Here is a 14,828-nt window from a genome sequence, read left to right as displayed (position 1 = left end):
CGCTCCTGTGTTTATCCAGCTTACCCTTGAATGTATCTCTGCTATTTACCTCAGCCACTCCCTATGGCAGCGAGTTCCACATTCTCACCACTCTCTGGGGAAAGAAGACTCTCCTGAATTCCCCATTGGATTTATTAGTGACTATCTTATATTGATGGCCCCTAGTTGTGGTCTCTCCCACAAGTGGAAACATCTTCTTTAGGTCGACCCTCGCAAACCATTTCATAATTTTGAAGACCTCTCTCCGGTCTCCCATCAGCCTTCTTTATTCAAGGGAAAACAGCCTCAGCCTGTACAATCTTTCCTTACAGTTAAGACCTCTAAACCGGGATCGACAATTTCTGGAGCTGCAGCAAATTGGTGACCATTAATCCGCATTTTGCAATATCCGGAATTATCCAACAGTAGTGAATCTCGGGAAATAAGGTCATCTCGCAGCATAACTCACAACTAAAGTTTACAGCAATGTTTTAGTTAACTGACTGTTAAAACATTATATCTGATATTTTTTAAACCATGTTATTCTAGGAAACAGTGTGTTAACCGGCTATAATCTACAAACCCCACCTTTGAAGTGCTAGGATACTTCGTTATCAAAGGGGAAAAAACATTCATTGCATCACTCAGACATTCCAAGGATTCATTAATTATTTCCAGTAAATTCATCTCGAAGGAGATTAATGATTCAATTTAATATAGCTGACATTTGAATGCAAATTCAGTTCACCAAGTAGAGCCCAGGTAGCAACATGTGGTAAGAGGCTGTATCTAATGAATAGAAACATTCCCAAATTCACATCGGCTTATTCTGCTGTAAAATACATCCTGTACAGATGTTGTAAAGCGGATTTGGAGACAATTGTTAGATGATGCAGATGGAAGAGGTCATTCTGCTCAACATCGCTCATCCACCCAGAAAAGTTCTGTACTCCTCGCCCCTCGGGACTGTGAACTGTTTCTGAAATGACTCGAAAAATTGCTCCCAAATTTGGTTGAAGTAGCGCCTGTTAGATTTGAAGACTCTCCCGCCAAACAGCGGAAACTTTCAACAACATGTCATTTCCTGCAAGCAGAGTGTCAACGCTTTCTTTTCCCATCAGAGTGTGGGATCCTCGTTAAACGCCAAGCGAGCGTACAGCGTCTGCGAGAGAAAACAGAAACCATTATCGTGACCCAGAGCACCATCATAGGAAGAGGAGGAGACCATTCAGCCCCTCCAGTCTGTCCCTTCATTCAATTAGCTCGAGGCTGATCTGTATCTTAACTCAATCTCCCCGGCTTTATTCTGTAACCCTTAATCCCCTGAACCCAACAAAAATCTATTACTCCCAGGTTTGACATTTTCCAATTGACTCCCCCAGCCTCGACAGCTTTTTGGAGGAGAGAGTTCCAGATTTCCACTCCCCTTTGTGTGAAGATGTGCTTCCTGACATCACCCCTTGAACAGCCTAACTCTAATTTTAAGGTTCTGCTCCCTTGTTTGCGAAGTTTCTAGACGTAATGACAATAACCATGAATCTTCAAACTCGAATTAGTCAATGGTAACAGCAACAATTCCATTCATATTTACCTCCTTTTCTTGTGCACGTGGTCTGGAATCCGGCAGTTCCTCATCACTGTTCATGTTGCCTGATAGAAAGAGAAACTTAAACTGACTCTAAATGTCCACATTTCACACTGAACCAATCCGCTAACGTATAAAGAGCAAATAACACAATAATAAATGGATGGATTGAGAGCGCCACGGAGTTGCAGCGCCTCCCGACAATCGGTACCTGACTGCCGCTTCCTGCAGCTTCTTCCCGCGGTGAACACAACCATCCCGAGAAGGAGAAGCGCTGCCGCCGACAAACTCCCATAAATGGATGAATCGCAGGAGGTGTGTAACGGAGAGTCTGCAAAAATAACTTACATAAAAAAACTTTGTGAAGAAATTTGGCAAAACCAAATGTGTAATTTCACACGCAAATCGGAAATTGGTTTTACATCTTCCACCTTCCTTGAATGGAACAGATATCTTACAGCAGAATGTTTAACTAGGAGAGAGGTAGAGAAAGAGAGATCGAGAGATGGAGTGAGAGAGAGACACAGGAATAGATAGTTCAGAAAATAGAGATGCAAGAACAGATAGATGTATATAGAGCGTTGATGAGATAGATACAGAGTTAGATACATGGATGGATACAGACATAGATAAATAGATAGAGCCATTGTACAGAGACAGATCGAGAGATAATATGGAGACAGACAGATAGAGAGTTGGATAAGGAGATAGATACAGAGTCAAACAGACGGATGGATTGAAAGTTAGATACAGAGACAGATACAGAGATAGAGTAGAGGTATAGATAAAGGGCGAGGTAGATAGTTTAGGTATCTTACACCACATATTTTAACCAGGGCGGAAATGGATAGATATAGATGGATAGAGAGATAGACAGACAGACAGACAGAAATGTTGCGGATGGTAAGTGGATAGATACATGTAGATGGATAGAGAGATAGACAGACAGACAGACAGACAGACAGAAATTTTGCGGATGGAAAGTGGATAGATACATGGAGGGATGGATAAAATGGGAGATAGAATGATACCAAAATAGATAGATAGAGCACAATTTTAGATAGATAGATAAATAGACAGACGAACAAAGCAGGTATGTTACACCACACTTTTTAAGTAGGGCAGACAGAATTTTTGAGGATGGTAAGTAGACAGACCGACTGACAAATTAATTGATAATTATTAACAGACTTGCTGAGAGGAAGTGGCGGACTGGAAATATGCACTGACCAATTAGACACTGATCTCCAACTATGAAAGTATGGGTCAGCGGAACATTAGAACTTAACATTCAGCAAGATAAACTCTGAAACATTGAGAGATATGCAAGAGGTCAATGATGAGTTCATGATGTATGAACATGAGAAAGAGAGAGGCTTCTAATATCTAAAGCTTTACAGTTATAAAATCAGCCTCACCTCAGCATTAAATACGTTAGTCAAAGGTCACTGGTAATAGTTACCTCTCTGAGATGAGACACTTTCACTAAGATTCTCTGCAGAGTCGATTTGAACAGTGCAAATACAGACAACGCCACTGCTCCAAGTTTCCGCCGGGACGCTGATGTGACTCCTGATATTGTATGTCCCGTCCTCGTCTATTGCCCAGGAATCGTTCAGTCCCTCGGTAACCTGTCCGGAAACACTCCAGCGGATGGGAGGGGAATGGGGAGACAGGCCTCTTACCAAACACATCAATGGGACCATTTCCATGGAGGAAATTTCAACCGGTGGCGGAGTTAAGAGAAACATGGCCGGGGACCCCGCTAAAGTGAGGAGATAAAACGGAACCCGGATTTAACAGTTTCAAAAGACACATTTTAATTGATGTGTAAATGTACAACTGAATGAAATATTCATGAAGATTTACCTGTAACCACCATCTTGGAGCCATTTCCAAATATTCGTGCCATTTTCTTGTAATTGAGGACTGCACAATAATACATCCCAGAATCATTCCTCTGTACATTTGTAATCACCAGAGCATAATTACTCGAATTATCATCAACCTCACCGGAAAACCTTCCATCTGCTGAGAAGTATTTGCTCACTTTGTAAACGAACTGCATGTCCCTCTGGTGTTGCTGTCTGTACCAGAAGACAGAGCCAGCTACCACCCTCTCGGTGTGGCAATTCAGTTTAACACGGCTTCCCACATGGACTGTTTGAATCGGCGGAGACTGGGACAAGACGGTCTGAGAAACAACAACTGAACAGGAGACAAAACATATTCACGTCAGGTTATGGACCCCCGAACACAACCTTTGACCAAGATAAGTAAAAATCTAAAATTGCCTTGAAATTCGCATCGGGAGCGCATGTCAGAAAATCGGGTGCCCCGCGCACTATTAAAACACTGGATAACTATGCGCCCGCCGTTTTGACTGCGCTGTTTTTACCCTCACTTTCTAAAGGCGCAGACCGAGTCCATTCACCGCCAAACCTAGTTTTCTCACTAGGGAGGAACATGGAAACTGTCTGAAGTTGAGATTTAAAGAGCCTGTTTCAAAGCTACATTTTCCAGCTATGATTTTCCTCATCTACCAGGAGGAAATTCAGATTCGGATAAATTCCATTCACGGCTGTTAGTGATCCAACTCCATGTCATTCGATTACCATTGACTGGAGAACATAGTTTTCAACTTAGCGGGATAAATTCGTTTTTACTTAATTAAAATTGTGCCGTTAATTACATCTTATCGAATTACACAGAACTGAAGGAGGCCATTCTGCCCATCGTGCCTGTGCTGGCTCTTTGAAAGAGCTATCCAATTAGTCCCCCACCCCGCAACCCCTCCCTGCCCCCCCCCAACCTTTTCCCCATAGTTCTGCAATTTTTCCCCTTCAGGTATTTCTCCAATTCCCCTTTTGAAAGTTACTATTGAATCTGCTTCCACCGCCTTTTCCGGGAGCGCGTTCCAGGTCACAACAACTCATTGCGTGAAGAAATTCTCCATATTTCCCCCTCGGTTTCTTTTACCAATTATCTTAAATCTGTGTCCTCTGGTTACCTCCCCTCCTGCCAATGGAAACAGATTATTCGTGTTTACTGTATCAAAACCCTTCTTATTTACTCTAACCAAACCCTTCTCCACCCTAACAGAATATATCAGGATATCTCACCCTGGATGAGGCGGGACAACGCGTAGACACCGAGGAAGCTCATTGTCCGTGACACAGATGGTGATCTCTGAGTTACCGGTCAGTAACTCACTGATAAATTGCTCTCGTTAGATCGGTGCTGAAGGAGGTGTGAAATGAAGAGCGGATTGCGGAAATTGGCTTCTGTGTTTATTAATAACTGCACGACTGGTCTGGTAAATAGTGCCGAGGTAGAGAACTCTCTGTGGGTTTCCTGTTTTCACAAGGTCAAGGGCTGACACATAAACATACAGTATCTGTTTTACAAAAAGACCCACGTTTCTACTCAGATTAGTTAGAACATACTTGGAGTTACAGTGCACAGTTCTGGTCTGCATATTATAGAAAGGATATAGAGGTATTAGGGAAGGTGCAATAAAGACTCACGAGGATGATACCAGAACTGAGAGGTTATAACTATCAGAAAAGTTGAACTCGCCCTTTTCTCCAGAAAATAACCTAAACTAAACAGCACAGAAACAGACATTCGGCCCATCTGGTCCATGCTGGAGTTTCTGCTCCACACGAGCCTCCTCCCACCACTCTTCATTTCACTCCATCAGCGTAGCCTTCTATTCCTTTCTCCTTCATGTGTTCATCCAGCTTTTCCTTAAATGCATCTCTGCTATTCACCTCAATCACTCCCAATGGAGTTCTACATTCTCACCACTCTCTGGGTAAAGAAGTTTCTCCTGAATTCTTTAACATCATACCTGATTTGTGCCTTAATCCTATCGAACTCCTGAATTCCTGTTTGGATTTATTAGTGACTGTATTATATTTATAGCCCCTAGTTTTTGTCTGCACCACAAATGGAAACATATTCCCTGCTGTTAGACAATAGTAAATAGCATCCATTAAGACTGATCTGTAACAGGGTGAGCATAGGTTTGATGGATAGAGAAATCAGAACCAATGAAGAAGGGTTAGGGTTGTAAAACAGAAACAGATAAAGCTCAAGGACAGTGCAAGAACAGACTTTAGAATTGGAACTGACTGGACTTTGGAAAAGGAGGAGTCCTTACACGATTAAGAGCAAATGAATTATTTCACTCCATGAATTTCTCTTTTAATTATAATTGGTTTAGGTTTTTTGGCCTGCACAGACACGATGGGCCAAATGGCTTCTTTCTGCACCTTAAACCTGCTATGATTCTAACCACTTAACGTTATCCGAAATTTCAAGAGACTGGAGTAAACAAAGTTCAACGTAGTGCTGTATATAATCCCCATTTTTTAAAATATCCAGCACCATTCAGCTGTTCACACAAGTGAACCTGGATAAATAAAACTAACTAATCGAATACCTCACTGCCAAGCCACAGCTTGAGTACTGTGTACTGATCTGGTCACCACATTACAGGAAAAACGTGATTGCACTGGAAAAGGTGCAGAGGATATTTACGAGGTTGTTGCCAAGACTGGAGAATTTTAGCTATAAGAGAAGATTGGACCGGCTGGGGTTGCTTTCCTTGGAACACAGAAGGCTGTGTGGTGACTTCATTGAGGTGTATAAAATTATGATCTTAGACAGAGTAAATAGGGACAATGTCAGAGGGGTCAAAAGGGGGCATCGATTTAAAATAATTGGTCGAAGGATTAGAGGGGAGATGAGGAAAACTTTTTTCACCCAGAGGGTGGTTAGGGACCTGGAACTCACTACGTGAAAGGGTGGTGGAGGTGGAAACTGTTACCACATTTAAAAAGTACTTGAGTTGCCATTGGTTTGCCATTGTTATCAGATGTTTTGTGTTGGTAATTGTCAATAGAGGACCTGGCAGCATAGACAAGAATATGTGAATTTCTATGGAGAGTGCTGCTGTTTGGTGCCCTCTTGTTTTGAAGGTGAGGTAGTACAAGCCTAAAAGGTCAATTTACTCAGGACTCGATACCCTCCACTGAGCGGTTCCTCGGTGATTTGCAGATCGGATGGTTGCTAAAAGAGTCTGAGAGCAGTGTCCACGTCAGCCATCCCCACTAATACAGAAGGACTCGTGGGTTATTGCTCAGGTGAAATTTAATACCATTGATACAGGGAAGACAGGCAGTTCATTTCAGGGTTCCAGGATATTAACCAATTCATAGGAACAGGATGAAGCCATTCAGCCCCGACAGCCTGTTCCCGCATTCAATAAGATCATACCTGATCTGTGACTTAATCCTATCGACCTGCCTTTGTTCCATATCCCTTAATCCCCTTACCCAATAAAATTCTATCCAGACGAAGAAAAGCAAACTGCTGTGGATGCTGGAAATTTGAAATAAAAACAAGAAATGCTGGAAATACTCAGCAGGTCTGGCAGCATATGTGGCGAGAGAAGCAGAGTTAACGTTTCAGGTCAGTGACCTTTCATAAGAATCTATCCATTTCAGTTTTGACATTTTCAATTGTCATGCCAGTCAGATGATGGAAAAGTGCTGAGTAATATTGGACAATCGTGGATAGGATCCATTCAGACTTATCTATAATAGGGTAAGTAGATATTTGAGGGGTGGAGAATTCGGGGAAAATGGAAGTTTAAGAATGTCAAATACAAAATAAGGCTCAAGGACTGTGCAATAAACAGACCTGCGAACTAGAATTAATTAGATTTTAGAAAAGGAAGAGCTGAACATTAATGAGAGATAATCGATTATTTTACTGTAGGCATTTAACTGCATTAACTACATTAAAACAGCGAATATACCTTGAAAAAAGTACTTCATTGGCTGCAAAGCGCTTTGGGACGTCCTGACCTTATAACGCTAATGTATAAATACATGTCCCACTCTTTTTTCGGAACTAGCCGCGTTCATTCCATCGATTTCGTACTGTTGGTGTTATCAGTTACGGGACTATAGAACGCAACCTGATCGCAAAGTTTGAAAAAAATGAACTCCCCATTTACCCTGTCACGAGAATCTTTCTTGAGTATTTTCTGTATGAATCTTATAACTGTGCATTACTGAAAGCCTAAAGAACAATTTAATCCCTTGATGCCTCATGGATCATTGTTTGATGGTCTCTTGATGCTAATACCGACTCTAGGAGTGTCATCTCTGGGCCCTGATTAGACCAGTAATCTCGAGTTTCCCACATGGTTTCTTGGGGGAGGGGCAGAGAAGAATCAAGATCTTGCCCTTGTAGTTGCGTCCGATAGTCATGGAGTGGCGCTGCCTCTTGTTTCTGACGCTGCACCATCCAAGCCGATCAAAGAGATTTAGTTTTTACACTTTCGTGGGATCTGGGCATCGCTGGCTATGTCAACGTTTATTGCCCATCCCTAATTGCCTTGAGAAGTTGGTGGTGAGCGGCATTCTTGAACAGCTGCAGTCCTTGGGGTGTAGGTACACCCACAGCGCTTTTAGGAAGAGAGTTTCAGGACTTTGACCCAGCGACAGTGAAGGAACGGCCGGTATAGTTCCAAGTCAGGATAATGTGCGACTTCAGGGAAACATGCAGGTGGTGGTGTCCCCATGCGCCTGCTGCCCCTGTCCTTCTCGGTGGTAGCAGTCGCGAGTTTGGAAGGTGCTGTTGAAGGAGCTTTGGTGAGTTGCTGCAGTGCATACTGCTACCACTGTGCGTCAGTGGTGAAGGGAATCAATATTGAAGATGATGAATGGGTGACTATCAAGCAGGCTGCTTTGTACTGGATGGTGTCGAGCCTCCTGAGTGTTTTTGGAACCTCACTCATCCAGGCAAGCAAAGAGTATTCCATCACATTCCTGATTTGTACCTTGTAGATGGTGGACAAGCTTTGAGGAGTCAGAAGGTGGGTTACTCACCACAGAATTCTCAGTCCCTGACCTGCTCTTGTCGCCCTAGTATTTATGTGGCTGTTTTTGGTCAATGGTAAACCGCAGGAAGAAGATGGTGAGGGACTTAGAGATGGTATTGCCGTTGAATATCAAGGGAAGATGGTTAGATCATCTCTTGCTGGAGGTGGGCATTGCCTGGCACTCGTGTGGCACGAATGTTACTTGCCACTTATCGGCCCAAGCCTGAGTGCTGTCCATTTCCTGCTGCATATGGACACGGATTGGCTCAGTATCTGAGGAGTTGCGAATGATACTGAACATCGTACAATCATCAGCAAACATCGCCACTTCTGACCTTATGATGTAGGGAAGGTCATTGATAAAGCAGCTGAAGATGGTTGGGCCTAGGACAGTACCCTGAGGAACTCCTGCAGTGATGTACTGGAGGTGATATGATTGCCCTCCAACAACCACAAGCATCTTCCTTTGTGCTAGGTATGACTCCAACCAGCAGAGAATTTCCTCCTTGATTCCCATTGACTTCAGTTTTACTCAGGGCTCCTTGATGCCGCACTCGATCAAATGCTGCCTTGATATCCAAGGCAATCACTCTCACCTCATCATGTCAGTAAAGAGTGAAACAGAGTTAAAGTTTTATTTCGATGATCTTCCATCAGAGCTGCTCAAAGGTCAGCGCCATGAAAGTCTGGCCAACCTCTCATAAGTTTCAGCTCACCGAAAACTCTGCTGCCCCTTGTCCTAACTCACACCAAGTCCCATTCACCCATCCCCTGCGTGCACTCGATGTCCTTCATTGACTCCCAGTCCGGCAATGCCTCCATTTTAAAATTCTCATCCTAGTTTTCCACTCCCTCCATGGTACTCACCCTCTCCCTATATCTGTAACCTCCTACAGCCCCTGCAACCCTTTGGGATCACTGCTGTCCCCATTTCTGGCCTCTTCCACATCCACCGATTCCAATCGCTCCACCACTGACGTCCGTACTTTCTGCTGCCTGGGCCCTGTGCTCCAGAATTCCCTCCCAAACCCCTCCGCCTCTCTCTCTCTCTCCCCTCCTTTAAAACGCTCCTAAAATCCTACCATGATTTTGGTTGCCTCTCCTATTATATCTTATAACCAGTTCCGATGAAGGGTCACTGACCCGAAACGTTAACTCTGTTTCTCTTTCCACAGATGCTGCCAGACCTGCTGAGTGGTTCCAGCATTTCTTGTTTTATTTCAGATTTCCAGCATCCGCAGTATTTTGCTTCTATTATATCTTTATGTGGCTTTGCGTCGAATTTGGTCTGAATAACTCTCCGATGAAGTGCCTTGCAGCTTTACTAAATTAAAAACGCTACATAAATGCAAGTTGTTACTCTTTCCACTGATGCTGCCTGGCCTGATGGGAATTTCCAGCATTGATATCAGATTTCCAGCACCTGCAGTATTTTGTTTTCTGTTGAAGTGGCTGTGTGTAAACTTCTGAAATCACCGTAGGAATCTTTTTTCAATGTACTTGTATTATTTTGGGTGAACCTTCGGGCTAATCAAGTTGAGTAAGGGGGCGTGAACTCTGTGAAATGTGACACAGGGTGGAGCTCTTTTCGCTTTAAAAGAGAAGGGATGATCTGATAGAGGTCCTTAAAATTATGAAAGGTGTGATAGGGTAGACGTAGAGAAGATTTTCCCACTTGTCAGGGAGACCAGAACCAGAGACCATAAATAAAAAATGGCCACGTATAAATCCTATCAGGAATTCAGGACAAGCCTCTTTGCCCAGAGAGTGGTGAGAATGTGGAAATCGCTGGTGGTTGAAGGGAATAGCAGAGATGTATTTAAACGGAAGCTGGATAAACATATGAGGGAGAAAGGAATAGAAGGATATGCTGATAGGGTGAGTTGAAGAGCAATGGGAAGCGGCTCTGCTGGAGCCGGAGCACTCACACGAACCAGATAGGCCGAATGGCCTGATTCTGTGGTGTAAATTCGATGTAATTCTGTGCAATTTTAAGACTAGTGCCTCCCATTGTCCAGATACAACCCCCTTGAGCTCAGGTTAAATGCAGAGACTCTGCCCCCTGCTGTCTTTGGAGGCTGTTGAACTGGCATTGATTGCCTCTGAATCTATGCAGTTTGGGTTACATTAAAACACATTCACACGGGACCAAATAAGTGAGAGAGACTTTTAGCGTTGTTACATCGGCGAACCCTTCAACTCTCATTCAACACCTCACGATTGTGGATTCCCCAGTTCAAACATGGGCCTCACTGGCACTCTTGCGTAGTGACTTCGAATCAGAAAGCACCAGTGGTTCCGGATAACCCTTTGTTACTGGGTCCAGCTAGTTCCAAACACCAACTGCTGGCAGGTTCCTCTCTCGTTCTCTCTCTCGCTCAGCATCACCCCAGTTGCTTCCAAAACACCATCTCCGGTGGGGATTGGATGTAACTGTGGCTGCTAAGGTTTTTCTGTGCCATTCTCACCAGCTGGTGCCACCCGTTCTAAAGGTACATCAATGTTCACAGACATGAAAGTATTTTTGCTGGTGCAGGGTGCCCTGCACTGCTTCAACAGTCTATCCTCAAATGATGACTCCTCTCTGAGGTCTCAAGTGGCTCCGATGTGCACAGTGGCGCCTCATCCGCTACTGGTCCTGCAGGAGAGACGAAACGGTGTTAACAACCTCCATATTCACCCACATCATCCTGCCTGTCCAGCATCCAAAGCTTCATGTCATTATCAAGGGCCACCACAGAGACATCACTGCAAACACGAGTGAAAGGTTCGGCACCATGACCATCGCTGTTCTCACTCTGTCTGAGCTCCACACCCACCTCACCCTCTGCGACAGGCCGACCTGCTGCCACCCATCCAATCTGAATCGCTTCCTCCTCCATCTACATTTTAAAGTACTCTGAGGCTTATTGCACATAGTGGTCCTTGGTGACTCCCTGTGCATTGGGTTGGTCACCTTGCTTCACATCTCATGACCGCCATATGAGACATGCATGGCTGCCACCTTGCCATCGTTCATGCCACTTACCTTGCCAGGCCTTATTGGGTCATTGAAGCGCCCATATTTTCCTGACCACCCGCAGCTGCTGACTTCCTGGCCACTTCTAGCCAGACATTCTTTATGAGTCTTTCTCGCCTCCTCCTCCACTGGGAAGAGAACCTCTCTCCGTTCCCTCACCACCTGCAGGAACACCTCCCAGGAAGCGTCACTGAAATGTGGAGCAACACTTCCTCTCACTGCAGCCATTCCAGAACAAGTTCCCTTCTGGTAGACCCCTTCCTCTGCCTTCTCTGTGTGCATCCAATATGAAGGCTGCAGACTGACCTTTGCAAATGGCACCGTTAATCTCGCTGTTGGGACTAGCTCCCACAACCCATCAGTCATTGGTCGGCTCCCCAGCCCAGCGTGCGCGAATTGCTCATGTAGCGGAAGATCGCCACAAAAGGCCCACCACCCATCGCGCAGCCACATGACCCACAAATGACCCTGGTGTTGGGACTCCCTTTCATCTGTTAAAATCCAGATCATTGTGTTTCTGAATGACCGACAAAAATGTTTGATGAAGGCCGTGCTTTGGATGTTATCGGATCATAGAATTGTTACGGCACAGAAGGAGGTCATTCGGCCCATGTCCGTGTTCAGTTTGTGTCAGGGATACCCAGCTAGTCCCACTCCCCTTTCCTCAGAGACCTGTAAAATGTTCTCTTCATATAATTATCGAATTAATTAATTAAGTACGAAATTTATGCATATATCTTATATATTTGACAAAATAGCTCATAACAGATTTATTCAGCAAATAGAAAGACATGGTATTAAAGACACGCTGGTAACCTGGGCACAAAATTGGCTAAAGGATAGGAGGCAGAGAGCAGTGATGAACAGATGTTTTTCTTACTGGAGGGAAGTATGCAGTGGGGTCCTCCAGGACATCGAATTAGGAATATATATATGACTTTGCGAGATAGAGTACAATTTCGATGTTTACGAATAATACAAAACATGGTAATGTATTAAGTAGTCAGCATAATGGTAGCAGACACAGGATGAGATATATAGACTGGTGAAATAGGCAAATCAATGCAAATGCTATTTAATTCGGGTAAGTGTCTATGTACTACAACGTGTCAACACTGGGATTCATGTTATTCTGGGACAGAATAAGTGTGTGCAACTCTATTCCACAAGGTGTATGTTATGTTGAAACACTTATGTACAGATACCGTCTGTACAATTTTTCTGTGGATTCGATTTACTCACAAGAACAACGTTTGCTAAACTTCTCCCAGGTATCAACCAAGGTATTCACGGCTTCCCAGGAATGACCAGGTGTCGGTTGGTTCAGTAGAGGATGTTCTGTCTTTATTTGTCATGTTTGTTGACAATTCTGTTCGGAGAGTTTTCAGTTCAGCAGCTAACGAATATAACAACCTCTTCTGCTCACTTCTGATTCAGACAATTGTGGGTTCGAGACCCACTCCAGAGGCTTGAGCACAAAATACAGACATACACTCCCAGTTCAGCACTGAAGGAGTGCTGCACTATTAAATGTCTCGGCTTTCGGATGAGACGTTAACCTAAGCCCTCTCAGAAGCAAAATAACTCAGCCACTATTTTGAAGAAGAGCAGTGTTGCCCTGCTCAATATTAATTTCTCAACCAACATCACTAAAGCAGATTATCTGGTAATTAGCACACTGTTGTTTGTGGGAGCTTGCTGTGCGCAATCTGGCTGCAGGGTCTCCTACATTACAAGCGTGACTACACTTCGCAAGTAATTCATGGACTGTAAAGCATTTTGAGACATTCTGAGAGCTGGACTGGTACTGGAACCCACAACCTTCTAACTCAAGAGGCAACTGAGCCATTTCTGACACCTGGATGTGCAGTGTTTTTAAATCCTATTGCAGTCTATCTCACCACTGTAGTCGGGGAAAGAACTGGGTTCCCCATGCATTCATTTTAGAAATATAAAGGACCGCAACAAAATCTTTCAAGAATTAAGCACATTTAATGACCGGTTAATCAATCAGTCCGGTATAATTAATTAGTCCAAGGTCAAACTGAGTCGCTCTTAAGGGAATGCACGGTCAAGCGAATGGTGGCCCCGGGTTTCAGGAGACACCGAACGGAATCTAGAGATAGAGCTCCCCTAGCGGTCAACAGCAATATCTACTCAAATCTAGTTCTCTGAGTGAGTTGCAGGTCAACTCGCAGCTGAGATCTTTGGACATGTATTTATTATATGTCAGTATCGCCCCTCAGGGCAGTTCCAGTATTCAGTTTGATCTGTATCTTAACTCCATTTAAAATCAGTGATTCTGTAACCTTTAACCCCTTAGGCAACCATAATCTATCAATATCAATTTGCAAATTTCCAATTGAGCCCCGGCCTCAACAGCTTTTTGGTGGAGAGAGTTTCAGATTTACGCTCCCCTTTGCGTGAATAAGTGCTTCCTGACATCACCCCTGAACGGCCTGGCTGTAATTTTAAGGTTCTGCACCCTTGTTCTGGACTCCCCCCGACATATGGAAATACTTGCTCTCTCTCTGCCCTATTGAATCTTTTAATCGTGTTAACCACCTTAGTTTAAGATAGTATAGGTGTTTGTTGAGAGTCTCCGTTGCTTTACATTCCAAGTTAAATTACTGTTTCCGCCGGCAGTGGATCCTTTGTAAATCTAATTGAAAACATTTGAGTTCTCGTCTCTCACCCGCCTTCATATTGCTAACCGTTTCAATGCAGCAAAATCCAAGCCTGTGTCAAGAGTCTGGTCACGTGGGCTGTCCTGAGCCTGGATAGGATGTTAGGACAGGTAAATAGATAAATGTTTAAATCGTGTTTATATCAGTTTACTGGTTCACCATAAAGCACGATTTGTACTATTTATAGCCAACAGTCGACAAATATAAATCATAAAATACCTCAAGTCAAAATTCAATATAGCTTCCTTTTCAAATCAAAATATCGACTCAGGCAACAGGACTGTCTGATCGGTATATAGGTCCAACCAATCCAGACGTTTCATCCAATGTCATGTGCCAGTGTAAGTGATTCCAGGGTAAAGGGAAGAATTCCGGTTTATGGACCCAGGATATTGTTGACAGAGAATAGAAACCGGGTCTATGGCTCCCCCAGCGGCAGTGCAGGAGAGTTCGTGTGTCTGGAGCATTATTGGAAACCTTGTTCGGTGGTAAGAGGGGTCAAGCTCGCTGCTTCGTGCTGTAGACAGGTAGGGACAGAATCCCGTTATGGCACAAAGACACAGGTATAGAGACATACACAGACACACACATACACACACCACACACATAAACCAAAACACAAGTAAACCTGCATAGAAGGACAACAGCAGAAAGCACAGG

The 14,828-nt window shown here is 43.9% G+C and overlaps 1 gene segment (V, D, J or C); it reads right to left on the bottom strand.

The window, feature by feature from the left end:
- Positions 1-409: 409 nt before the first annotated feature.
- Positions 410-4,779, bottom strand: LOC137356983 (Ig heavy chain Mem5-like). The segment is given in 6 exon segments: positions 410-1,141; positions 1,571-1,629; positions 1,776-1,907; positions 3,027-3,329; positions 3,434-3,772; positions 4,687-4,779. Coding segments are annotated over 6 exon segments (921 nt in total).
- Between the last annotated feature and the right edge of the window lie 10,049 nt (positions 4,780-14,828).

Source organism: Heterodontus francisci, chromosome 46 (genome assembly GCF_036365525.1).
Source record: "Heterodontus francisci isolate sHetFra1 chromosome 46, sHetFra1.hap1, whole genome shotgun sequence".
Taxonomy (NCBI): Eukaryota; Metazoa; Chordata; class Chondrichthyes; order Heterodontiformes; family Heterodontidae; genus Heterodontus; species Heterodontus francisci.
This window is presented reverse-complemented; position numbering and strand designations above follow the sequence as displayed.